The sequence below is a fragment of the Trachurus japonicus genome, chromosome 17, assembly GCF_045865225.1.
Source record: "Trachurus japonicus isolate A0001 chromosome 17, Traja_1.0".
Classification (NCBI taxonomy): Eukaryota; Metazoa; Chordata; class Actinopteri; order Carangiformes; family Carangidae; genus Trachurus; species Trachurus japonicus.
The window spans coordinates 35,803,944-35,830,677 of NC_140923.1; the positions used below are offsets into that span (position 1 = coordinate 35,803,944).

At 43.6% G+C, this 26,734-nt stretch overlaps 2 protein-coding genes across 4 annotated transcripts; one reads left to right on the forward strand and one right to left on the reverse strand.

Annotated features, from left to right (window-relative positions):
- The first annotated feature begins 28 nt into the window (after positions 1 to 28).
- wdr47a (WD repeat domain 47a) lies at positions 29 to 15,087 on the forward strand. 2 transcript variants are annotated; one of them, XM_085805685.1, is made up of 17 exons: positions 29 to 287; positions 1,957 to 2,130; positions 2,563 to 2,646; positions 2,853 to 2,937; positions 4,018 to 4,149; positions 4,274 to 4,450; positions 4,557 to 5,068; positions 5,923 to 6,040; positions 8,001 to 8,182; positions 9,029 to 9,274; positions 9,371 to 9,434; positions 9,873 to 10,030; positions 10,201 to 10,370; positions 10,464 to 10,634; positions 11,323 to 11,454; positions 11,623 to 11,841; positions 13,510 to 15,087. In XM_085805685.1, the coding sequence occupies exons 2-17, from the start codon at positions 1,973 to 1,975 to the stop codon at positions 13,650 to 13,652; spliced, it is 2,751 nt and encodes a 916-aa protein (XP_085661811.1). In that variant the 5' UTR covers positions 29 to 287; positions 1,957 to 1,972; the 3' UTR covers positions 13,653 to 15,087. The 2 variants fall into 2 exon arrangements, with proteins under 2 accessions (XP_085661811.1, XP_085661812.1); XM_085805686.1 differs by lacking the exon at positions 29 to 287 and adding an exon at positions 485 to 507.
- Positions 14,907 to 26,386, reverse strand: gpsm2 (G protein signaling modulator 2). Of its 2 annotated transcripts, XM_085805687.1 has the most exons (16): positions 26,154 to 26,386; positions 25,146 to 25,184; positions 22,953 to 23,313; positions 20,639 to 20,860; positions 20,420 to 20,555; positions 20,167 to 20,306; positions 19,939 to 20,062; positions 19,681 to 19,796; positions 18,979 to 19,134; positions 17,711 to 17,819; positions 17,489 to 17,618; positions 17,327 to 17,403; positions 17,043 to 17,231; positions 16,789 to 16,948; positions 16,490 to 16,677; positions 14,907 to 15,995 (listed from the first exon to the last, which is right to left on the reverse strand). In XM_085805687.1, the coding sequence occupies exons 3-16, from the start codon at positions 23,015 to 23,017 to the stop codon at positions 15,813 to 15,815; spliced, it is 1,995 nt and encodes a 664-aa protein (XP_085661813.1). In that variant the 5' UTR covers positions 23,018 to 23,313; positions 25,146 to 25,184; positions 26,154 to 26,386; the 3' UTR covers positions 14,907 to 15,812. The 2 variants fall into 2 exon arrangements, with proteins under 2 accessions (XP_085661813.1, XP_085661814.1); XM_085805688.1 differs by lacking the exon at positions 22,953 to 23,313.
- Positions 26,387 to 26,734: the final 348 nt, after the last annotated feature.

The following is a 26,734-nucleotide window of genomic DNA, read 5'->3' on the forward strand; positions in this document are numbered from 1 at the left end:
CGGTGCTCCTGCAGGCAGGGATGGGCGGCAGCAGCAGCAGCAGCAGCAGCAGCAGCAGCAGCAGCAGCAGCAGCAGCAGCAGCAGACCGCAGCGTAGCGGCGCAGAAAGATCCAGCAAGGAGGGGACAGAGTCAGACAAGGAGGAGGAGGAGGAGGAGGGACAGAGAGAGAGAGAGAGGCAAAGGAAACAACACTGACAGCACCGCCGCCTTGACAGCGTCCGTCCAACAGCGCGGAGACACTCAGGAGGAGGACAGCGTTTTCATCCCATGTATTTTTAGAAACAGGTGAGTTATTAATCGCGGCGCGGGAGGGGGCAGATTTGTGTCGGTACTCGTGTTGGTGGTGGTGGTGGGGAGGCTGTCAGGCAGCTCGCACCCCGCCCGTCCGGGGCTAACTAGCGGATGATGCCTCCCTCTCTCCCCCTCGGCCTCGCTAGCTCTCCGCGGTCCCCTGCTTCCTCTCCCACCGCCCGTTAGATTAGTCCGCTTTGTACGAGCTGCGACGGTAACTAGCTGTTTGTTCAATGTGCTGTGTGTGTGTGTGTGTGTGTGTGTGTGTAATCCCTCGGCTCGGCTAAATTCACCAGCTATGTAAAGCTAACAAGTAGCCTAAGCTCCTTATACTATTTGACTTGTGGCTTAGTGCCCGTGTTATTAGCTCGCCGCCTCCCGTGCTAGCTACAGCGGGGACTGCTGCAGTGTTGTTGGTGCCTCGGGTCATTGTGGTTGGGGGCTCCTTCAAAAAAAAAAAAAGCTTTATTGTTAATTTTGCGTCCGCTACTGTGTAATTGTTGAAGCAGGCTATTCAGGCAGATAACCGCAGATGCATTATAGGCCACTCACTGTCATGACAGTGTTGGTATAATGATCTATTCTCTCCTCTGTGGACACAACATGTGCATCCTTTCAAGTTAGATACTGTAGCTGCTGCTGCTGCTGCTGCTGCTGCTTAGCCCTTGTTGACTTCTCATTTACATGGTTTGTGTCGTCATAACATTTTTTTGTTTCATCACCAAACCCTTCTTCTAAAGTCGGGCTAAATGCGATTATTAAGAGCTAATATACCGCAAATTGTGAACTCACTGTGACCACACACCTGACAAGATAAAGCAGGACTCCTAGCATAATAGAAATAAGCAGCTGTATGATGTTGGGTGGTATTTAAATGAAGTACTGGAGAGCATTGAAGAAGAGCAGAGACTGAGCAGGCTCTGACATTTGCATAACGCCACCACAAATGGATTTGACTGGGTGTAGCCTAAAGATAGTGTCAGCATGCAAACAAGAGGTTGTTGCAGATCATCAAACTGCACTGCTTTGATTTCTACAGAATAGGTGAAGCAGTGTTTGGAGACCTACCCCCACTGGAGGCACGAGTTTGATCTGCATGTTGAATGAAAGCTGATCAGCCTGTGGACTAGACTGTACAGTCGGTGTAAGGGCTCTTGTTGTTGTTGAACCTGCAAACAGAATGAGGTACTCATTTCAGTTTTGTGCAGTTCATCTCTTGCATGTGTTTAGGAGCTGAGCAGAGAAACCACAGTCCTCCAGTCACTGCTGCACATCAGCTCCATTCAAACATCTCCTTGTTTTCAAAAGCGAATTGCCTTAAGGGCAGGGCGATATGGCTGGAATCATCCCAATAACAACTAATATTTTCTGATACCAATACGATTTTGGATGTGAAATGATCTGAGCCCCTCTGTAATGTATTATATGTAAGGCCAGGCATGTAAACAAAACATTGTTGGCAGGTAACATGGTAAAGATAATACTATCATATGATTCTGCTGAAAGACTGTAACAGTGATAATCAATAATTTCCCTACCTTCCACTTATTTTTTCTCATTACGGATTTGAGATCCAGACCAACACTGATCACAAAACTGCTGATTTGATTGCTGTTTTTTTCTTTTTTCTTTTTCGCCTCCTGACTTTCATCGGCGGCAACAGCCCAACAGCCGTCACCATGACAGCGGAAGAAACCATAAATGTGAAGGAGGTGGAGATCATCAAGGTGATCTTGGATTTTCTCAACTCCAGGAAACTGCACATCAGCATGCTGGCTCTGGAAAAGGAGAGTGGAGTCATCAACGGGCTCTACTCCGACGACATGCTCTTTCTCAGGTATTTGAACTCGGCAGCAAAAGAATCACATCACACGGTCTGGCTGCAGTTGTGTCAGATTGTCGGCTCCAAAAAGCACAGAAACAACAGGCAGCTGTTCGAGTCCCAGGTGTAGTGTTTCTGATAGTGTCCTCTGCATTGTAGATAGTGTAACACTGCACCCATGCATTAGATGTAAGTGCTCGCTTGAAAGTCAGCCAGCAGTGTGTCATCTGCAGCTCTTCTCAGCCTGAGTATTAAATACATTATTTCACCTTCTAGTATGAAGTGTCTACTAACAGGCTGTCTCACCTTTATAAAGAATATATCACAGCACGAGGGACGTTACAGATCTTTCAGTGTGTTTCAATAAAAAGAAATCGCTTGAATTTGCTGATTTGTTGGACATTTAAATATGAAAACACAATTAAAAATACACTGGCTCTGTTTCAGGCAACTGGTGCTTGATGGACAGTGGGATGAGGTTTTGCAGTTTATTCAGCCTTTGGAGTGCATGGACAAGTTTGACAGAAAAAGGTGAGTTCACTGCCTCAAGCCATTTTGGTGTGTTTAAGCTCATGTGTACCTTTTTGTGTGTGTGCACATTTTCCATTTATTGGTAGTTTGGCCTCAAAGTCACTGTTTCATAACTTCTGAGCTCTAAAAAACACAAAACACAAAAACAAAAAACATCAACACGACTCAGGCTGCTTGTGCATTAAGCTACTGTGCGTTTTGCTCAGGTTTCGTTACATCATCCTGAAGCAGAAGTTTCTGGAGGCTCTGTGTGTGAATAACGCCATGTCTGCAGAGGATGAACCACAGCACGTAAGTCAAAACACTTAATTTGGTGAATCACGGTAAGTGTTATATTATCTCAGCCTCCTAAACCTCCTAGGCCGTGAATCTCCATCCTACTGAAAAGACTTTGTGACAGTGCTGCTTTGTCTTCCCACCGACTGTCACTGATTGTCATGCCAGTAAACCAAAAGGCTGAATCTCAAAGACAAGAAGAGAAATAACCAACAGTCTTTAACACATTTTGGTTTAAACTGCATCTCAACAAGTTATCTGAACAAAGCTGACGATCTGTTAACAAAGAGAGGAAAATAATGTGCATGTAGATGTGTGTGCTAAACAGTGGCCACATTGAAGTTAAAGATTTATCTGGATTAAGCTGTTTATTTTTTGGAGAGTAAGCCATTTTAGAGAAGAGATCTGTTCCCCTGTGACGTCCTGGCGAATACCTGGACTCTGCTAGTTATAAACCAACAGAAAACAGAGACGGCTCTTAAACAAATACGACGCTTCATAATTCCTAATTGCTAATAATTTGCCTGCCAAATCAATAAATCTGGCACCAAGTATTTCACATAATCACACATTGCTGATACACTCATTCTGTCTTCTCCACTCATACTCTTAAATTAGGCTAGCTGTGGGCTGGCTGTCACATGGCATAGCCGTGCATGCTGCCTGTGACACTGTGCCAGAGCTATCGTGTCCTATTAACAGGATTGGATCAGACCTCTTTGGGCATCTGCGGACATTGTATCAGTCTACGTGCTCACTGGCGATAATGCGCCCAGGGCTGTGTATCGGTTGTTGTGATATTGCCTTCACTGTGTGTTGGCAATAACCTGTCCAGGAGGGTTCAGGATGAGATTTTAGGACAAAAAGTTTTCTAATTTTTCTTGGTAATTTTCAGATCTCTTGTGTATTTTAGCCATGAAGCTGGTTTTGTGTTTTTCTTTTCGCCTCATATGAAACATTTAAAAGTCTCAGCTGTGGCTGTGATGTGCTGCCAGAGATAAAGCTCATTCAGAAAGAACATTGTTTTTTTTTAACTCAGCTGTTCAGAGGGGAATTTTCTCATCTGTCTCTCTCTGTATGTTTTTTTTTTTCCAGTTGGAGTTCACGATGCAGGAAGCAGTCAAGTGTCTCCATGCCCTGGAGGAGTTCTGTCCCACTAAAGATGACTACAGCAAATTGTGTTTGCTCCTCACTCTGCCACGTCTCACAAACCATGCTGAGTTCAAGGCAAGAGTTTAGCTACAGTAGATGTGCCGTGACTTCACTACCATAACAGTAACCTTTTTGTTGTTGTTGGTGATGTTGTTGCCTCCCCGTGTTTATGTCTGATTTCTCTGCTCGGCTCCCTCAGGATTGGAACCCGAGCACGGCCAGGGTGCAGTGTTTTGAGGAGGCGTGCACCATGGTGGCAGAGTTCATCCCAGCAGACAGGAAACTGAGCGAGGCTGGATTCAAAGCCAGCAGGGAGCGCCTCTTCCAGCTGCTTCTCAAGGGAGTCCTGTACGAGTGCTGCGTGGAGTTCTGCCAGGTTTGAACCACTAAAACTAAACATAAATACTGATTTGAATAGCTCTTTGAACCCTGAGGAAGTGTGCGTTGGTGGATGAGTTGGCTGTTGTTGTTGTTTGACACAGAGCAAGGCCACGGGCGAAGAGATCACAGAGAGCGAGGTGCTCCTGGGCGTCGACTTGCTGTGCGGCAACGGGTGCGACGACCTGGACCTGTCCATGCTCTCCTGGATGCAGAACCTCACCCACAGCGTTTTCTCCTGCGCCTTCGAACAGAAGCAGCTCAACATCCACGTGGACCGCCTGGTGAAGCCCGCCAAAACCGGCTACGCTGACCTCCTCACCCCGCTCATCAGCAAACTGTCTCCGTACCCCTCCTCCCCCCTCCGCCGCCCACAGTCCGCCGACACCTACATGTCACGTTCTTTGAACCCGGCGTTGGACGGGTTGTCCTACGGGCTGTCCGGCCAAGACAAGAGAGCGAGCGGAGGGGAGGTAGCGCCGGGTAAAGGGGTCTCTCCCATGTCCCACTCGTTTGCCAACTTCCACTACCCCGGGGCGGGAGGGCAGAGCCTGAGCAGGAGTCTCATGATGGAGAGCTCCGACTGCCACAGCATCTTTGAGGAATCCCCTGAAACGTAAGGGCTCAGATCAAGTTAATAGAAAATACTTTATTAATCCCTAGGAGGGAAATTCAGATGATAAGGAGCGATATATAAGACCGCGGCCAGACTGTTGCTGCAGTTAAATTCAAAATACTTTAGCGTGTTTCTGCTTTTGGTCAATACGTTTTTGAGAGTCATAGCGAGGTCTTTTCATTATGTAACATCAGACATAATCCATATGTCTGATGCTTGTAGCTAGTTCAGTGGTAACTGGCAACCTGGATGCCCAAATGCCACTGACTTTGTGATTGGGAGACAGAACAGGCCAAAACACAAAACCAAAACATAAAAATTGTTTTAAATGCGAATATTCTGGCTTTACTATTGTTTTTTGTTTTTTTTAAAGTATATATATGCGAATATTCTGGCTTTACTATTGTTTTTTTGTTTTTTTTAAAGTATATTTTTTGGCTTTTTGCCTTTATTCGATAGTCCACAGTATAGATAGACAGGAAAGGGGGAGGCAGAGAGAGGGGGAATGACATGCAGGAAGGGTCTGCCCGACGCGGGATTCGAACCGGGGACGCCTGCGTTGAGGACTGTAGCCTCTACATGGGGCGGCCGCTCTACCCACTGCGCCACGCACCGCCCCGGCTTTACTATTGTTGTCAGTTAGATGAGTTAGTATTTCAAATGATTCCTTAGTCTCTGGTGGCATATTGGGTGATTGTCTGATACTTGCTCTACATTTCTTACCTATAGCTCCTTTTAAAATCATTGTCTACAACCGGATCAGCCTCTGAGGGTGTTTTGACACTTCAGCTATGTTCAACACCTTATCACGTGCCGAGGTAATCTGTCGCTTTGGGTGTGTTTTCTCTGTGAAGGTCGAGGACAGACACACCTGTGGATAAAATGATGAGTTCAGCCGGAGCTCAGAGCCTGCGGCCTGCCTCCGCTCCGGGCGAGGACGCACCAACAGCTGGCTCCGCTGACAAGAATGAGGTAAACAGATTGTTGACCTTTTGATTTTTAAGTTGTTCGACCTGTTGCATGTCACACACCACTGAACGCGTTCTGTATTACATCCCTCTCTTGTTTTCTTTTCTTGATGGGTGTTGCCGAAAATGAAAGTCTAAACATAGTGCATGTTTGATGAATGTTTTTAGTGCTATGTGTCTGAGTCATCCTCCTACAGCCATGTCACTTTCCAGGCTGACATGGCTGCTCAGAGTGATGTGTGGACTTCATCCGTCCACCACGTAGATTTTTCTGTTTGTATGTCGTATCACACCAGTGCATGTGAGAAATGGTCTTTTGTAATCATACACAATGATTTCCTAGGATACGATTATCTTGGATGTCTCGTTGTCACAGTAAAAAGCCATTAATCTTCTTAGGAATACAAAATGATGTTTATTTCAGAGCTTGCATAAGACTCAACAACCAGTTATAATGATGCTAATTTACTAAAATATGGACAAATGTAAACTAGAAAAAGAAGCTGCATAACCACTGCATAAATGTGTACGGTACATTATTTATGAAAAGCATTTTTTGGTCCTTAATGCTTTGGAGGAAGATTTCACACAGTTATTTGAAAATGAATTAATTATTATTTAGTTATCTTAGTAATAATGATCATGTTTTTATTTAGTTTTCTGTCAATTTATAGATTATTAGACATAAAGCAGGTCCAGTTTTAAGTGTCCAGCCACTAACTCAACTCATTATTTATATAGCTATTTACTATTTATATAGCACTTTAAAACAACTGTAATTGAAAACAAAGTGCTGTACAGAGACATAAAACAATTAAAGCACTAAAATAAATAAAACAGACAGTAAAACAGTTGTTTTATTGTTTTTAAAAGCAATCTGAAACAATAAAAACAGTTGTTTCATTGTTTTTAAAAGCAATCTGAAACAATAAAAACAGTTGTTTCATTGTTTTTAAAAGAAATTAGAAACAATAAAACAATAAATAAAAGCAGGGCCATAAGAACACTAAAACAAGAGTAAAGTCTCATGCGGAGTTGAAAGCCAGGGAGTAAAAATGGGTTTTAAGACTGGTTTTAAAAATGGACAGTGAGGAGGCTTGTCTAATGTACAATGGTAGCTAACAAAGGACCCAGGAGACTGGACCCAGGTGGGTCTGATTCCAGGTCAGTGGGGACACGTGGCTCAACACACCAGGGGCTTAACCACAAAAATGAGTCATTACTGTCCCCATGTTGCCTGTAAACACACTATTAATACAGTATCTGTGTCCGTCTGTCTCATGCGTTCTATTCTGGGCTCCTTGTGCAGCTCGGTGTGAAGTTAGCACTTTGCTCCGCCTTGCCCGTCACCCTGGAGACGCATAAAGAGGCCGGAAACAGAAGCAGACTTTGGGGCCTCTGTGATCTCACTGTCACACTCCTACCCGCTCTGTCCCTTTTTCCAGCGCTGGCTCACTGCCAGTCCCCCCGCCCCCTGCCCCCCCGCCCCACCTCTCTCTGACATAGATCCTGTCCCATCAGATCATCAGGGACAGGAAACAGAGGACAGAGGGGGGAAGTGACCTGTCCTCACCCTCCTCCCCCCCTCTAATACCTGAGCTGACAGAGCGGGGTGGAGCAGGGTTCACATAATCACAATGCTGACTTTGAACAGTGCTATTAGGAGTTGGCAGCAGACTTCTAACACGCTTAGCTGTGTACCGTGGGTGTGTGAATAATAGGTTATGTATGAACTATCCCTCAAAGTTAACTCTCTTTTTGTAGCTTGGTTCAGAAGATGAAAATGTTCCAGGTCAGCCATTTAACTGAAACGATTTGCCATGCACTATTGAAGCAAAAACAGATTAATCTATTATTCATGAAGGACATATGTGCAGCAGAGAGAGAAAACTGGAAATAAAATGAAAAAAAAAACCTCCCTGTATTATTTAATGGGTGATTTTGGTTTTGTGTTCAATCCTCAGCTTCGTGACTCCACAGAGAAGTACGAGGAGTATTATCGCCAGCGGCTTCGTGTGCAACAGCACCTGGAGCAGAAGCAGCAGCAGAGGCAGATGTACCAGCAGATGCTTCTGGAGGGAGGGGTCCAGCAGGAGCCCCCGCCCAGCGACATGCAGCACAGCCTCACAGAGAAGTTCCTCAACAGGTACAGACACAGCAGGAGGGGCGGTAAATGTCAGCCGTCAGGTTCAGGGAGTACACCTGCTGTATTTAACAACTGCAACACTAAGATATAGAAAACTCCTCAGTAGTAGTTGTGGTGCAGGTCGACTGAGTGAAGCCTAATCGCTGCGTGGCTCTTAATATTTCACACTACAGAGCAGCAGCTGTCAAGACAAGAACAAGTAGATATGTTAAGGTCTTGATAATGATGGGTCCCATGTGACTTTTCCTGGCATGACACACACTCACACATACACACACCTCCCCCAAAACCTGCCTCCAGTCCACACAAGCTACACCATCTGTTGTGATGAGCTACATCACATCACATGGGACCATCAAATCCCATGTGTCTGATTTATATACACAATATTAGACCTTGGATTTACCCACAAAAAAATCAGAAATATCCACTTTGGCGATTTCAATATGCTTTCAAATCACTAGAGTACATTTAGTTTCAACAACATGAGAAAAATGACGTGGATTTATTTTTTTTGGCATCTGTCAGCAGGACAAAGGCCCTTTGATTTGTCCCCAGAGACTTCCTCCCAGTCCCCCCTCTCCCCTACCTCTCCTTGTCTGTATAACCTCTGCATTATTCACAAGGGTAGCCGTGCATAATTACATCATTATTTCAGTTTTCTTTTGTCCTGTGCTCTTGTGTAGTTTTAACTAGATTAAACTAGCCTGTCAGTGCTCCAAGAGCCTGTACCCAGAAGTGAAAAGCAAAGTGAAAGTTCCCTTCTAACACGAGAAAGCCCACTGTTTATGACGACAGAGAGCATGAATGAACATGTGCGTGTATTTGTTTGTTTGAATGACTCAGGTCCATCCAGAAGCTGGAGGAGCTCAACGTGGGGATGGAGAATTTAGGGGAGGAGGTGAAATCTTTGGCTCAGCAGTGCAACGGCAACGGGAACACGGCCGCCTCTGAGGACAATAACAATCCTCCGTCTGTGACCCCGGAGCAGAGCATGACCGACGGGGGAGGAGTGCTCAGCAGCACCCCACAGCGCACGGTGGGGGGACGCATCGTCCCGCAACCAGAGGAGTCCCCTGTTGTCTCTAATAGGTAGGTGTGGGTGTGTTTTCTTTTTTTGTGTGTGCACTGATTTCATTTTAGAACTCGTTGGATTAGATGATGACTGTGTTTTCTGTTTGTTGGCAGCGTGCAGAAACCGGCAGGGGGTCAACAAGGTGACTCTCCAGGCTCCCTAACCCGAAGTAAACAGGTAAAGATGAAAAAAAAAAAGCTGAAAACTTAAAATTCATACCTCAACAAGCAAATAATGGTTTCACTGAACTTGAGATGACTCCTGTGTGTTCACAGTCTTATTTATTCACACCCAGTTGGTCGTTTGTCGTCTTTCACACCGGTCTGGTTCTGGTATTCTGCAGGCACAGTTGTTATTAAGCGTCCTCTGAGCGTCTCTGATCAGATTTTAAAGTTCATCACATTCCCTTCTTCGTTCGTCACAGCGTAAGACAACGCGGTGTAATGCTAATTTGACTAAGCAGATTACAACTGTTTCATCTGAATGGCAGTGATGTCACATTGGCATCACGGGAGGACGAATGTCAGAGGGCAGAGAAGATCAGAGTAGATTATACTGTAATGACATGTAATCTGTGTGTTAATGTGTTTTCATATGTGGTTGTGTGTTTTCCAGAGCGACAAGCCAAAAGGACTGTTTGTGCCCGTGCACAGTCTGGAGGACACTCAGGCTGTTCGAGCTGTCGCCTTCCACCCGTCCGGCTCGCTGTATGCCGTGGGGTCCAACTCCAAAACACTACGTGTGTGCGCTTATCCAGAAGCACTGAACACAAGGTGACCAATGGGACAGCTTAAAAACAATGTCTAATCAGCCCCCATTACTGACTGAGATTTAATTTATATGCTTGATAGAACGACTGGCAGTCAAATGCGTTCCAGGCCAATATATCTACCATATTGTATCTTCTGCCATCTATATTTCCTCTCCTTTCTCTTCACCTCAGCGGTTCGACTCCACCGAAGCAGCCGGTCGTCCGCTTCAAGAGGAACAAACACCACAAAGGCTCCATCTACTGTGTGGCGTGGAGTCACTGTGGGCAGCTGCTGGCCACAGGCTCCAATGACAAATATGTCAAAGTTTTGCCTTTTAGCGCGGAGACGTGTAACGCTACAGGTGAGTTCTGCTCTGCATGGATCATAACAACATCAGTAGGTGTCAGCAGCCTCATTTTTGTGTGCGTTACGTGTGCCTTTGTCTGTGTCCCAGGGCCAGACTTGGAGTTCAGCATGCACGATGGCACCATCAGAGACCTGGCCTTCATGGAGGGTCCAGAAAGTGGAGGAGCCATCTTGATCAGTGCCGGAGCAGGAGACTGTAACATCTACACCACCGACTGTCAGAGGGGACAGGGTCTGCACGCCCTCAGTGGACACACAGGTACACTCACTAATCTTGTAAATTAATTTAACTAATCTTGTACATTAAATTGTTATTTGTATTCTATTTTTTTTTTTTTTTTATGTCTATGTGACTATGTGTTGAAACTTTATGTGCTGCCATTCTTGGCCAGGTCTCTCTTGCAAAAGAGATCTTGGATCTCAATGGGACAAACCTGGTTAAATAAAGGTTATAATAATAAAAAATGACAAATCAAAATCACGATTAGTTTGGTCAGTATTGAAATCACAATTATTTACACGATTATGTATGTATATACTGTATATATTTTTTAATTGCCTGACCAGCTTGGGCGGTGGGCAGAAACACCACACCAGGTGCACTAAAATCTTATAATCTGGAAACCTTAAACCAAACAGCGCCGCTCTCCTTCTGCCATCTTCACTCGCGCTGGTTTTAACAAACCGCCGGTCACCACACGAGTTTCCTCGTTCGGGGGCAGAATCGTGCATGGGCGTGTCTTTCAGAATAAAATCCCAATAGTTAATAGTTTTGGTTCGATTACTGTATATACGTTTTGAGATCGTTTGGATCCAAAATCGAAGTTCAATTCAAATTATTGTCCAGCCCCACCAGTATTTCCTGCCAGCTCAAAACATGAGATGAGTCAAAGATGGAAAGAGACTGAGTCGCCACTGAGACGTATCTTGTTTGTGTTTCTGTCCAGGTCACATTTTGTCCTTATACACGTGGGGAGGTTGGATGATTGCCTCTGGCTCCCAAGACAAGACGGTGCGTTTCTGGGACCTCAGGGTGCCCAGCTGTGTCCGCGTAGTGGGAACCGCTTTCCACGGCTCAGGTGAGGCTGTGCATCATTCCTCCTTTCACATGCATACATCATTATGTACGACACCGCGAGAGCCTCTCCCTCCATCGCTCTCAGTCAGCGCAGAGGACGACTGTTACTGCAGATCATATGCTGGTTTTTTACAGCTACGCCCTTTTTTTTTTCTCCCTCACTCTACAGGCAGTCCCGTTGCCTCGGTAGCAGTCGATCCCAGTGGCCGTCTCTTAGCAACAGGACAGGAAGACAGCGCATGCATGCTGTATGACATCAGAGGAGGACGCATCGTCCAGGTGTACCGGCCACACACCAGCGATGTCCGATCTGTCAGGTTTTCCCCCGGAGCACATTACCTGCTGACTGGTTCCTATGATACGAAGGTGATAGTCACCAACCTCCAAGGTAGGTTTCATTCAGCGTGATGCATTTCCACCTTTAGTGTCTTCAGGTGTTGTCTTACCAGACCTATTTGGACAGTTGTGTATTTCTGTTACTATAGAGAGCCTAAGCGGAAGCAGGAAGTAACGGTCGCCATGGGACCTCAATTCGGGAAAAATCTCCATGTAAGTGAATGAGAGTCAAAGTTTTATTTCGTGATCCGATTGAATTGTGCCATGAGAAAAAAATATGACCTCTACCTGTTTAAAACATCGTGTTTCATGCCGAGAAATCAGCAGTTTATCGTAAAACTATTGTAAAATAAAATTCCGAAGAATCCATAACCAGAAAGACTACAAGTCGCGTAGGTGACGTCACACAGCAAATGCCGCCTTTTCCCGTGTCAGTTGGTGACGTATTTTTTGTGGGACACCCGATGTGTACATTCTTCCGTTGCGGTTTTACGATAAACTGTTGCTTTTTTGCCATGAAACGCCATGTTTTAAACAGGTAGAAGTCATATTTTTTTCTCATGGCACAATTCAATCGGATCACGAAATAAAACTTTGACTCCCGTTCACTTCCATGGAGACTTTTTCCGAATTGAGGTCCCATGGCGACGTTACATCCTGCTTCCGCTTAGGCACTCTATTGCTGTGGCTTGTTGTTGTTAGAACTGATTCTAATAAGTTAATTCTTATTAGTTCTAATTTTGCCTTAAAGGACAATTCCGGGCGAATTCAACTCTGGGGTGTATTTTCATATCATTTTAGGTCTAAAAGAATGAATCTGAAGATTTTCAGTTTAATCGCTCCTGTTTTGCGGTAGTTGCATCTGTCCCTGCGTCCCCACGGCAGCAATGAATGGGAGTGGATGTAAGTTCCGCTGTTTAGGCTGTTTCCAGCCCTCAAAGCCGCAATTTTTTTCCACAGACAGCGTCAGATGGCTACTCAAACATGCACCGAGAAGTTTATTTACTTCAAGCAAGCCGACATGTTTGTAAAACTAGATCTAATTCAAAGTCTCCCGGAGTCTTGCGCGAGACCCAGTTGCCGTGCGCGGTGTGTTCACATGCAGTGGGAAAAGCTACCGTTTGTGTCATAAACACAGGAATATCAACTCTTTACTTGCTTCAAGTAAAAAAAACTTCTCAGCGCATGTTTGAGTAGCCACCTGACGCTGTCTGTGGAAAAAAATGTACACTTCAAGCAAGTAAAGAGTTGATATTCCTGTGTTTATGACACAAGCGGTAGCTCCTACTGCGCCTGAATACACCAGCACTGCAACTTCGGGCTCGCGCGAGACTCCGGGAGACTTTGAATTAGATCTAGTTTTACAAACATGCCGGCTTGCTTGAAGTAAATAAACTTCTCGGTGCATGTTTGAGTAGCCATCTGACGCTGTCTGTGGAAAAAAATTGCGGCTTTGAGGGCTGGAAACAGCCTAAACAGCAGAACTTACATCCACTCCCATTCATTGCTGCCGTGGGGACTCGGGGACAGATGCAACTACCGCAAAACAGGAGCGATTAAACTGAAAATCTTCAGATTCATTCTTTTAGACCTAAAATGATATGAAAATACACCCCAGAGTTGAATTCGCCCGGAATTGTCCTTTAAGCAGGTGTGTGTCGTATTGTTTCATCTGTCTGTCTGACCTGTGTTTCTTCTGTGTGTGTGTGTGTGTTTCTAGGTGACCTGACCAAACAGTTGCCTCAGACCGTGGTGGGAGAACACGGCGACAAGGTGATTCAGTGTCGATGGCACACACAGGACCTGTCCTTCCTCTCCTCCTCCGCTGACCGCACTGTTACACTCTGGACACACAACCCCTAACACGCACACACAAACACAATTACATGCACACACAAACCTAAAACAACACTGCTCCTCCAGCACTATCAACTTGGTCACACCCTTTCAACATGCTATAGAGCTTGAAAACACACGCACACACCTAAGGTGAATGAGCCTTTCTCTTCTGTCTGTAGGAAACCAAATGGATACAAACCTGTGACGCATCAAAAGCACACACGTTGCATGTTCTCCTTCGTCTTCTTTACATCCCTCACATTTGCAGTTATCCCACTGATTGTTGTGATCTTGAGAGGGGTAAAACAGCAGCATCGTTCACCGTTCTCACTTCCTTTGATCCACATGGTGTCGGTTTACATCTTCACGCTTTACACACACACACACACCGCTCCGTTGCTGCACGTCCTTTTCACAGAGGAGCTGTTGAGGTTTGACAGGACATAGTGCTTTGTTCATGATGGTGCCTTCCTTCAGTTTTCAGTTTCCATAACAAAAATGTTAAAAATGGAAAAAAAAAAAGACAATGTGGTCATTTTTGCAGGATCAAATTTTGTCAAGTTATTTTGAGAAATCCTACATTCCTTATTTTGCATATCATTTTCTTACAGCTGGTGTAATGCTGCTATATTGTTTAGGGGGGAAACAAAGAGTTGAATTTATGGTGTAAAATGTAATTTTCCAGTGTGTCAGTCGTGAGCTTTTTCCTATCTGAAGGCTGAATCTGTGGACATGAAACTATCTGCCAGTCAGTAAGCTGTTGCTTCCCTGTGGGATGTACTGATGTCTAACGTTACCGTGTCCACTGCATTACTCCAACTCAAAATGTGTAAATTAGCTTGTGCATATGTTTTAAATTTGAAATCAGTGTTTTTGCGCTGTAGTTGTTACAGTGTCTTGCAATGGCTTGCTTGCAATGGAGGATTGTTATTATGTCCGTATCAAAGGGAAATACAAAGTGTAATTTTTTTTGGTTGAGCACCCGAGCGTTCAATTTAGGATTTTCCAGTAAAAGCTTTGGTTTGTCCCCTGCTGTAATAATATAACAACAGTAGGTGGCAGTCTTATCCCATAATGAGGGTTATAACCATATGCACAATGAAATCTGAATGGAAGCACGGTTGTTTTGATATTTATTTCAAAACAGTATTTCGGGCATATGCATTGTATTCTTTTCTTGTATTTTACATGCGCACTTTTAACATTTATTTACTTACAAAGATGCATATTTAAGTTTTTATGTTCATGTATAGTATAACAAATGAGGCCAAATTAATACGTACATAGATGTATTTATTTCAGTTGTGTTTATGTATGTACAGTTAATAGGTATGTTTTGGAAATGCTAGTGGCTCTTGTATTTAGCCTTTCTAATTCTTGTTTTTAAAAGTGACTTAAATTAATTAAAGCTAACTCAAGTCTGACTGCTGGTACGTTCAATAAAGTGTCTTTTACACAAGCTGTGTGTTCTGTTGAAATGAGTTCACGTTACTGTAAATGTTTTTTTGTTTTTTTTAAAGAAGGAAGTCCAAACAAGATGCCTACAATAATGAGGGTTTATTTATCTGACCTCACTCAAAACATTTAGTACAAAAGACTATAAGGGCTGCACAAGGGTTAAATTCATCGTTTACCCAACAGTTTTGCTTAACATAGTTTTTGTTAGTTTCCTCTGTCTGACCTTGCTAAACCAAACAAAAACCTCACATATATACAAAATACATGGAAAGAGTGCTGTACCTCTGTGTCCACTCTGAGAACACATGAAAGCATAGTGGACGGACGGCAGAAGAATCTTAACAATCATAAAAAAGTACAATAAATACAAACATAAATGCAGTTGTGTATTGAAAAATACACACAGGGTGAAATGAAATTTGCAGGAGTAGAGAATTGTGAAAAACAACAAATTAAAAACAACAACACATTTGTCCCTGATTCTACTGAGCTTGTTGGTGCTGTGCAAGTTTGTGCGAAATGAGTCATTAATTTGAAATATTTCCAAACTGTATACTATATACAATGCTGACAGTGCTTTGTTTTGTCCGAAAGGACACATATAAAGAGAGACTCGAGGCTTTGCTCTGATTGACCTCCCCACGGGTCAAGAACAATGCTGTCCACACCTTCATGAGTTTAAGAACAATAACAAAGAGAAACCTGTCTGTCCCTTTAGTGCTTAGTTCAGTTGGAGCTGGAGTTGGGCCTGGCTGTAGCGTTGGCTGCTGAGGGCAGGGTGACACGCTGCTCGTCCATTCGTTTGGCCTGAGAGCGCATGATGAGGCTGAAGAAGTCCTCGTCCGGTACAGTGGGCCCTCGGACAGGTGGAGGGGGAGGGGCACAGCGCTGGTCGTCCAAACGGGACCCCTGGAAAGAGAGGATAGAAGTTTGAGATCTGGGTATGTCTCATTTGGGGAATCACATGACAATTTTGTTGTGCAGGAACTGCTCCTAACACTAGAGTTGTACTCTAGTCTAGACTAGTCTTGAGACCACATTTTCAAGGTCTTGGTCTCAGTCGAGCTGGACTTTTTTTAACCGCAGATGTCTCTCCCTGTCACTTGCTCATTCAATAACTTGAAGATAATTAAAAATGTTCTACAAAAGTATCTGCTTGTGTAACCATCTGAGAAACTTGGTTGCACCAGTGTCAAAAGTGGGAAAGACTTGAGCAGATTCTGTGCTGTGTTCTTCTGTTCAATCCAAACTTAGTCTCAATTAAATATGGTATAGATTTTTTAAAATGAAATTATCTTTTCTTTTTAGCTGGGGAATAATGTAAATATCAAGCCATGTGATTATTATGAGTACTGGTACTGAATACAGTAATGGTCTTGAAAATAGTCTAACTAATCAGGTACCTGGCACTTGACCAGCATGTCAAAGAAGTCGTCGTCGGGCTCAGCGTTGTCAGCGGCCAACAGGTGGTTGAGCACGGCCTGGTTGCTGTTCTGATGGACCCTGAGGCCGGGCAGACTTCCCCCCGCTGCTGACGACTCCTCCAACCGTCGGCCTGGAGCGCCTGACATGTTAGCAGACTCTGACACGGCTGCAGCGGTCGGAGAGGAGAGAGCAACAGGAGGGGTTAGTGGTTTCGGTCAGAAAAGGAAGTGTTACTGTGGCAATGGGAAGATTTGAGTGTTTGAATGAACAGACTCACATTTCCTGATGACTCTGGGAGGCGATTCTGGGCCACTGTTTATTGATAACCTGCTGCCCTTAGCCTGTATTGAACAGCGCTGGTCGTCCATACGGTTGCTCTGGAAACGGCTCAGCAGGTCAAAGAAGCCCTCGTCTCCGAGCATATCAGGACTGAGTCGCTAATAGAGAACGAAACAGGACAGACTTTGTTCGATGATGGCTGCAGAAGAATGAGGCGTGTGTGTGGTCATCAGTACGTCCTGTGCTCTTTACCTTCTGTGGTCCCTGCACGGGGGTCTGACTGGCGTCCAGGGTGTTGCTGGTGTCCTGGAGGACCTTAGTGGAGCTGCCCGTCTTGTACTTCTTCCCACGCAGACGGTTGATTAAGAACAGCTTGGAGGAGCTCTTAACCAGGGAGGGTTTGGACTGTTTGGTCAGGATGTCACTGTTCCACTTCTGACCCTTAAATACATAGAAACAGAGAGGTTACCACGATGAGGAGTAAAAAAAAACTGAGAGAAAACAACGGTGGAACAGTTTGGAGAAGCAGTTCTTACATTCATCTTGTCTGGGGTGAGTTTCACCAGCTCCAGGTTCTCCATGCTGTGTCGTCTGCCCATCCTGGGCCTTGCTCCTAAAACACATGAACACTGTGAATACATGTTATACTACCAACGATGTTCAAGTGAAGTTCAGAGTTGTTATTTTGTTTTTTTTACCATGGATATTGTAGTCTGTATCTTTATTCTCAGAGAGGGTAGAGTTATTTGTGCAGTAGCTCAGACCCAGAACCGTCTGGAGATCAGACACGTTCATACGAGCTGTCAGCTCTCCGCTCCGGTCTCCAGTCTGTTAAAAAAATAGGTATATTAAAAATAAAACATATACGCAAGAAGTTGAGCTTTACAACTAGTAAATGTTTGAGCAATTTATTCATGTACCTCTCTGCAGATTTCCAGGTGTTTCTCAGCAAAATGCATGGCCTGGTCATGGTTCCCCAGTGCAGTGTGAGCATTTCCCAGACTCCAGCATGCACGGCCCTCGCCAATCCTGCAGCAAAGGACATTTTCAATCCATGTACAGGAGCATACTTAAAGCAGAAGTAAGTGATATATTTGTGTTAAAGCAGATATCAGTGGAATGTTTTTGTTAATATAAGTCCTAAATAGTCCTATTTTCCGTCAGCAATCACTTACATGAAGTATTTCAGCCTAAACACCAGTCTCTCCGTCACTCTGCTCTGCTGTAACCCGAGGAGAAAATTTTCCTTGTGGGATACAAGTGTTATCCAATGAGGAGAGAGAACGGCATGAAGGGCTGTGTGTGCAGCCAAGGGATGCGCGTGAATGTGGTGACGTAGCACGAGGACCAATTGATGCCTGACAAGGGCGGGGGCTGCTAACTCATGGTGCGTTCAAGGAAACTCGTACTTTGTGTTTTTCCTTCCTGTGAAGTCATACCAGTTCGATCTGGTACGAGTTCACGGGTCGGAAGTTACGAGTGGCCGTTATAGGGAACTTTCACAGACAACAGGACGGTAAAAACACGAGCTACGGGTTACCTGGAACGCTACCAAGTCGTAGTTGTGACTTGAAGCTGTAACTTACGGTTTCAAAAGCCTGCCTTGAACACAGCATTAGCCGAAACGGCCGTGCCGATGATATCTGCTTTAATATAAGTCTTAAATAGTTATATCTTCCGACAGCAATTACTTACATAGAGTGTTTGGACTGAAACACGGGTCTGTCAGTCACTCTGCTCTGCTCTGAGCCGAAGAGAAAACATTTATCGTATCCTACAGTTTTTATCCAATGAGGAGAGAGAACGGCATGCAGGGCTGTGTGTGCAGCCAAGGAACGCCGTGAATGTGGTGACGTAGCGACGAGGACTGTTATGGTGCGTTCAAGGAAACTCGTATTTTTCCGACCGTGAAGTGGTACCAGTTCGATCTGGTACGAGTTCACCGGTCGGAAGTTACGAGTGGCCGTTATAGTGACTTTCACCGGTAAAACAGGTCGGAAAAACACGAGTGGGTTGCCTGAAACGCTACAAAGTCGTAAGTTGTGACTTGAAGCTGTAATTTACGATTTCAAAAGCCTGCCTGGAACGCAGCATTAGCGAAAACGACCGGACCACTTACTTCTGCTTTAACACATGAATTCTTACTCCGACAGTGAATGTGTGTGTGTGTGTGTGTGTGTGTGTGTACCTGTCATTGAGGTCCTGGGCTATGATGAGGTGTTTGAGGTGGTAGTCTATGGCTCTCTCATAGTCCTGGAGTAGTGTGTAGGTGTTGCCCAGACTGTAGCAGGCCTGGGCCTCCACGGCTCGATCCTTCAGCTGCCTCGCCAGCTGCAGTGTCCTCCTGGCAAACACACACACAAGCTGGGTCAACACACTGCAAGGAGGCGTTCAATATTTGCCTCCGCTTCCTACATCATAGCTCTGCCTACTCAAAAGAGGCACCGTCTGGGGATAATATACATTGACATACACAAGACAGTTGTCTGTTTTTAAGTTTTATGTGGAGGGAAAATATTATGTATAAAATGTAATGTAATATGTATAAAATGTAAAATAATATATATAATAAATAAATATGCTTAATTTATTATTAGTGGGACAACACAACTGTGATATGTCACTCAACACCATACAGTCTATGCTCAACACACATTTATGTAGAGATAGAGAACAAAATGTGTAAGTGTTTGCTTAATTCATTTAGAGAAATACATTTTAAAATACTTTATATTTGTTTGGAGAAGACAGTATGACTTTTAAAAATCATCCTGCTACTACCTTTGTAACACTTAGTGTCAGTATGTGGTGTGATGGGTTCATAAGCCCTGTCCTACTTTTCTCATGTAGAAAATGATTTGACAAGATTAATGTGTGGGTTGTGGCTTACTTGTAATGTTCAGCTGCCATTTCAAATTCCCCCAGAAAGATATAGGCGTTCCCCAGGTTGCAGTAAGCCCGTCTCTCTGCTGAGCGGTCACCAAACTCCTTTGCTATGAGCAGGCGCTGAAACAGAATCATTCTTCATTATCTCTCTTATTAAAGCCACTGTAATTTGAAACTTAGCTATTAATAGAAATGCCTGTCATGGATTGGGGTAAAAAAAAGAAAAAGATTATAAAAGATGAGATATCCAAACTGCTCCCACCTGTTCATGAGAAGCCACGGCTTTCCGAAAGTTTCCCAACAAGTAGTGTGTGTTGCCGAGGTTCCCGTAGGTCCGACCCTGGGCGGGCCGGTCCTCCAGCTCCTTTACTAATGCCAAATTTGCCCTGACAATCCACATACAATCAAGTCAGGCAGCAGCTAACACGGCACTATAGGTACTGCATCATTATTATACTGAATATTACACCTACATAAGTGAGTGACTTACTCGTAGTACTCGGCTGCCTTCCTCAGCGCAGTCATGACCTCCTCAGGGAAATCTCCAGGCTCAGCTCCACTCCAGCAGATACTTTTCCCTTTGGCATGGTACACGTTCCCAAAGTTATACAGAGCTCGCGCCTGACCCACCTGACGCAAACCAAAGAAAAACATGTCAGTGCTTATGGTCAGTGCCTCCTGAACCCCCCTCATACATTGCAGAATATTTCACTATACAAATTATCATATATTTGCTGCCTCACCTTGTCAGCCATGTCCCTTGCTATGTCCAAGTGCCTCTGACAGCAAACCACAGCCTCATCAAACCGCCCCAAAACCTTTAGTGTGTTGCCAAGGTTTCCACTGGCTTTGGCTTCTCCAAGCAGGTCACCGATTGTCCTGTACAAGGCACATTACGTAAGCAAAAATAAAATAACGATCTATTAGAAAATGTACGGGAGCTGTGTTGTTGTTGGCCTGACCTGGTCAGAGTGAGGTCATGTCGGTGGAACTCCAGGGCCTTGGCGTAGTCGTGCAGGTGGAAGTAAGCATTGCCGAGCTGGCTGTATATGGCACTGAGCACCTGCAGGTCCTCCGTGCCTACCTGGATGGCAGCTTCAAAGAAGGAGACACCCGCTCTGTAGTCGCCCACCTTACAAAGCCGCTCACCCTCCAGCGCCAGCTCCAGGCAGGACACCTCCATCCTACAGCGAACAGAAGCAGAACCAATCCAGTAGGTGTCTTGTTTAAACTGGCTCAAAAAAGTATAAAAATATGAATAAAAAAAGTGTCTAGAATCCAAATACAGTGATGAAAGCTTAAGAAGCTGTGGAGAAGCAGATCTTCCCTGGCTGTGATCTACAGCCAAATGACTGGACCTCTTTCTAAGTAAAGCCTTTCAGCAGGGAATGTTTTTTATGCTACTTCCTTCCACCCGCAGAGAACAATGGCTCAAACTGGGGCTTGTTTGTTATGGTAGATCTCACATCCTTTTGACATAGACTCAGAAAGTGAAGTGGGTTCTTTTTACAGTCAAATGAAGCAGAAAGTGGAGAGACGTGCCACAGATAATGTTCACAGGACATTACTTACAAACATCTAGAGAGCAAACATCATTATCTAATGTACAAAACAATGCAATTCAATTTACCCCAATCATATGACAATACAGCTTATGAAGACAATGAATTGATAGTAACTGAGAGTTGTTAAACTCTCAGTTAAAAATACTATATACTGAAATAAAAAAGGATGACACAGATGGGTTCAGGTAGCACAGTAAAACAATATAAAAACCTGGAATATGGTTTTAGCACAAGACAACCCAATTACAAAGTATTGCACAGTTATTAATGTGTTCAGGCATTTCAAGGCTAGATAAAAGGAGGGTCAGACAATGGCTGGCGTCTCATCTGCAGATGGATTATCTTTAGATTAAGCAGCATATTTCTGCAAAGCAGAAACTTTGTTTTTCAGGAAGCAGCATTGTTGTTCACACAAAGTCTTTTCAGTTTGTTTATCTCAAGCTTTCCCCTCATGTGCCCAACCCAAGGTTTAGTCTGAAAATCCTAAAAGACTGACCCAGAAACACTGACGTAAAGGCACAACTTAGACCGGATTCCTCACGTGAGGTAAAAGCTCACACAGTCTATGGCGTGCAATTAAAATGACACACAAACCCACACACAGTAGCTTGTTTCACCATTCAGCTAGGCTATAATTTGCAAACAAAGGCAAACATGATCTCCTGAATAGTCGATAAACTTCATGTAATCAGCAATTTTAGGTTCAGGCTAAAAGAGCCTTTGTTTACTACCGACAACATATCATTTAGCACTATAGCTGTGGCAAACACTAGCCTACCTGCTGGCGTTTCGTGTCTTAGAACAACAACAGCAGCACATGGAACATCTGAGAGGCATCTACTGAGGTTTCCACTGGAAAACACTTCCAGGCTGTTGCTCCTTCTCTTTCTCTGAAGCATGGAGAGATTAACTCATCGTAACCTGGTGGTCTATACTGAAAGGTGACGAAGCTCTTCTCTGTTGTTCATTTAAGTCAAAAAAAAAAAAGTTTTAAAAATAGCCTTTCGTTCCCTATGATATCACCATTGGCCATCTGACGTCACAGAGAGATTTTAGAATCACGCGTTTGGAAAACTGTCGAGGAGACACTGACGCTTGTCACAGTATTAACTTCCAATGCATGGCAGCGAGGAAACTGCTCAATCAGCATTTTCTTAGATAATCTGATTGCCTTACTCCCAAGCGCTCTCTCTCTCTTAACCTGGTCACCTGAGATTAGGGCTGTAGAGTGTGCATCTGACAGATTAGGGTGCTGCTGAGTGCTAAGTAGCTTTGTTAGATATGTCGGCCACAAGCAGACTTTGTGGTGTGGTATAATGAACTCAATTCTTTGAGGGCAACGCTCCAGACAGCAGTAGCTATTGGAAAACAACAAACATCCTCCCACTTAGCAGATGCTTACTGGATCCTAATAAGATGGACACGTGTGTTGAAAAACAAAGCCGGCGCTGATGAATTTTTCAGGGCTTGTTAAATATTGAAGCTGGAGGAGCTCTTTCTATGTTTAGCAGGTTGCACCTGGTGCTTGAGCTCCCTATATGAATAGTTCAACAGGTGACTAATAGCTTTTTTTTTTTTTTAAATAAACTCACCTGCCCTTGGTCAACAAACTCGCACAAAACATGGTGAAATGAGAATCCCACTCATAATTTGACACGAGCCACTCTTTCTACTGTACAAATGTGTCTTAGATGAAAGAGGAGAGTCCTACCTGTAGCGGACATGAAGGGACTGGTCCTTAGTCAGCGTGCCTACCAATGAGCCACTGGTATCCATTGAAGTGCATAATATGAGGGAAAATCCCAGTTTCGTTCCCGAAAAAATGGTTGCGTTTAAAAACAACAGCCAACAAGAAAGAAAAATGAATCTTTGTTAAAGGGAGAGTCGGGGAAAGAGGAGGCGATCCAAACAAAAAGTCACTTAATGCAAAATGTCCCTCTGCTGAATGTTGACAAGGAGCAGTAACCCCACGAGTGTCGGACAGAGCCGAGTCCCGAGAGTCAGTCCACACGGCTGCTTTCGTATACAGTGAGTTTTGCGTCACGGCCCCTCAATCTCTTGTCAGCAGCTCTCTGTGAAGAGAACACAAGATGCTGTATGTGAAGCCTCATTCTGGCCGCACGGTGCCATGGCAACACCAACCAAACAGCAGCGTGCACAAGTGGGGCAGGCAGCAAAGCGAGAGAGAGAGAGAGAGAAGGGCGGGAATGAATGGATGGGGTCAACTCAGGCAAGCTGTCAATCTAAGATGGTGACTCAGTTCATCCAGGCTTGGGGATGGAAGCTCTAAAGGTGCGACAAGGTGAAAGAGCTACGTACGCATCATGATGTACCAGGATGTATGCAAGCGGAGAATTGCCACTGATTTGCCCAGAAAGATGTCACTAAATTAAAAGAGAAGCGCTGACACACAACAGACATCTCTTGCAAAAGGAAAAAACAGATAAGCATGTGTCTATGTGACTCCCACCAAAGGAAAGAGTAGTGATAAGCAAACTGCATGGCTCAAGTACAAGTACAAACTGTAGCTGCTGTACTACCCATTACCTAATTTTTCCATGCAGCCACACCCAGCAGTCCCCCAACATTATCCCATAACCCCTCCCCTCTACACACACACAAAATGAGAAATGGAGGCAGGCCAGTTTTTTGTAAACTGGGTTTTTTCAACAATTGATGTGTCTATTTAAAAACCTTTCAGAGACAAAAGGGTATCTTTCATCACATTATTATTAAAATGACCATCACTTTGTTCTTTTTCCTTACGAATGTTCAGACCTACATATAAATCACTCATTGTTGGTTTTATTCATATCTAACCTTGTATACTATACATATTCCTACTATTTAAATAGCCGTGAACATGTGACAAATTATTTGGTTGTAGCAGTTGGGCATTTGACTATCCATGTCAACGACACCCTACAACAATAAGCAGACAAGATGAGAGTAGAAAGTTACCCCCAAAGATAATTATGACAATTGTTGCTTAATTAACATTTCAATATTATTTAAGAGACAAAACATTGTCAATAACCACAAAATCTATGAATTTAGGCCTGGTCTGCCCACATAACAAAGAATCCAGTGTGCAAAAAGTATCTTGGATTAACACCTGCAACAGGCGTGGGGGGGTGGTGCTTTAGCTCAGAGCATTAGCTCACCTCTGAGCTCATACGGCAAAAGGAGCACAAATTTTAAAAACAAGTGACAACTACTAGTAACAAAAAATGTTTGACATCATGCAACATGTCAATTCATACCCAAGCAGTGAATATATGACTAAACCTATAATTAAGAAGACATTTTAAGAGGGGCTTGGTGTGGATACTGTACATTTCTAGAGACTTATCTTTTAACATAATTTACAAAACGTAACACTATAAATGGCTCTGGCCATTTATGCTAAGTAGGTGTGTCTAAACAAAAAGAAATGGCATCAGTCATTTTTCTTTTTGCCCAGCCTGTTAGTCCTGTTGCTTGTTAAATGTCACAGCTCACGGCTCTGTAACTGTATGTAGTACATGTTCCTGCAGATTATTATAATCACCAATTTGTGCCAGTTAACGTGCAGCCTTTTCCATCCCTGTATGCCAGCTGGGTGTGTTTCTGAGAGACCTGCCCTACTGGCGGAGCTGCACTAAAGAGTGTGTAATGGTGAAATAATAGTAAATATACAGGAGGTAATCACTGTCTCTTTTTGGAGTCACAACATGATTCCACCTTAAACACACAATACATATGATCTATTTTCTTTACCCTTACAAACCACTCATGCACTAAAATAACTGCCTCTGACCACACAGTCTTTTTATGGAAACAACACTCAGAAGCACACCATGAGCCAGCAAAATCCTGTACCAAAACAAAAAAGAAAAAACTAAATCAGCACTGGGATACTGACCGGTAATTCTTCCACACAGGAACAGGAAATCTGGGAAGCCTGCAGGACAAAGTAAAGTGAGCATTAATAGGTTTACATCTAAGATTAACTGGTGTTGCAGTATTTGTATGAACCTTTGTATAATTCTCCCTACATCACTGACAAAACAATAAACTCAGAGTAAATGCTTGAAGATTTAGTGCCCCACTTGAAATTACATGCTGCTGCTCAGTTGTCAGTTTATGAGGTATACCTTCCTGAAAGCCAGTATGTACAATAAAGAAGACATACCTAATAAACCACAGTGAGTTAGGGTAGACTAAATATTAGAAAACCAGTATGATCATGAATTTAAATCAAGCCCTTTACAAAAGATTTTAATAAAAAAACTAAGGACTAGAGTATTAGACACTTGAATGTACCCACTAGACTGACAAATGTGTGTATAAGGATATGCCACATACTAAAGGTTTAGGTGCTTAGTGGGACTGTTAATGCATAAACTATACATACTATACTATACTACATATATAAACTAATGAGTGCATGTATATATGAAATGTCTATGAAGCTGTCAAAAGATAAAAATGCAAATCAGTGTTATACTATTCATTTAATTGCCTGTATTGCACAGAAACCAATCATATCATGGGCATGCTTGGATCAGCTCATGTGTATTGCGCAACAACAAAAAAACAAAGATTAAGAGTGGTTAACAAGAAACACTCTCTGTACAGCATATTTATACGTAAGAAACATTGTATGTGATCGTGCACAAGCTGTGCCACTAATTCTGCAGACATCGATTTCTCTATCAACTCCATTCATGCTTAACTGTAACTGGACTTGTCAGCGTAGTGTAAACACCTGACCTTCATAATGGACACTTCTGTCTCATGTTTGTTGTGCCAAATGCGTTAATACCAACACCAGAAGGAAGCCACAGTCGTGCGAAAACAACATTTATCTGGTCACAGAATCACATCCAGCAAAGGATTAGCTAGTTAGCATGTTAGCTGCTGAACTTACGTTAGACGATCCAGTTCGAACAATGTTGACTTTTCCTCCTTTTTTCTTTAATTTCTCACAAGAGCAAAAAACATGGGTCCGTTTAAAAAAAAGACCGTACGTATATAATTTGGAGACAAGCTGTACTATATCCTGCCTAACACTACATTATATTTTAACTTTTTCAAAACTTGGATTTAACTTCGATGAGAAAGAGCCAGGACCATTGTGCCTACACTAGCAGTTGTGTTTTCGACAACCAACCAATCAGCACACGACGTTCAAATATGGCCACGCCCCGAATAACAGTCATTGGACCAATAGATTTGAATGGGAAAGGGATGACGTATTGTAATAATGATGACAATACTGTAGCTGCCCTTGCAGAGACAGTCCTTTTAATCGGAGGTTTTAACTTCAGGAGTCTAGAGACACCTACATTACATTACTACTAAATCCTCATACTGAAGAATTAAAATCAATGAAGAACTTTCAAAAAAAAGAAAGAAAGAAAGAGAAAAAAAGGTTTATGAACATCCTACTTATTTTGAAAAACATCACTAAGAGTAACTGTACTGACAAAGCAATTCATTTTGAATTTA

What these genes read in the sequence shown, in the direction of transcription:
- wdr47a (XM_085805685.1), top strand. Translation starts at nt 1,973, where the DNA reads ATGACAGCGGAAGAAACCATAAATGTGAAGGAGGTGGAGATCATCAAG. An exon ending in GACAAGTTTGACAGAAAAAG is followed by an intron (nt 2,647 to 2,852) that starts GTGAGTTCACTG and finishes CGTTTTGCTCAG; the next exon opens with GTTTCGTTACATCATCCTGA. An exon ending in CGCCCTCAGTGGACACACAG is followed by an intron (nt 10,635 to 11,322) that starts GTACACTCACTA and finishes GTTTCTGTCCAG; the next exon opens with GTCACATTTTGTCCTTATAC.
- gpsm2 (XM_085805687.1), bottom strand. Translation starts at nt 23,017, where the DNA reads ATGGATACCAGTGGCTCATTGGTAGGCACGCTGACTAAGGACCAGTCC. An exon ending in CCGTGGCTTCTCATGAACAG is followed by an intron (nt 19,797 to 19,938) that starts GTGGGAGCAGTT and finishes ATTCTGTTTCAG; the next exon opens with CGCCTGCTCATAGCAAAGGA. An exon ending in TCACCCCAGACAAGATGAAT is followed by an intron (nt 17,232 to 17,326) that starts GTAAGAACTGCT and finishes TATGTATTTAAG; the next exon opens with GGTCAGAAGTGGAACAGTGA.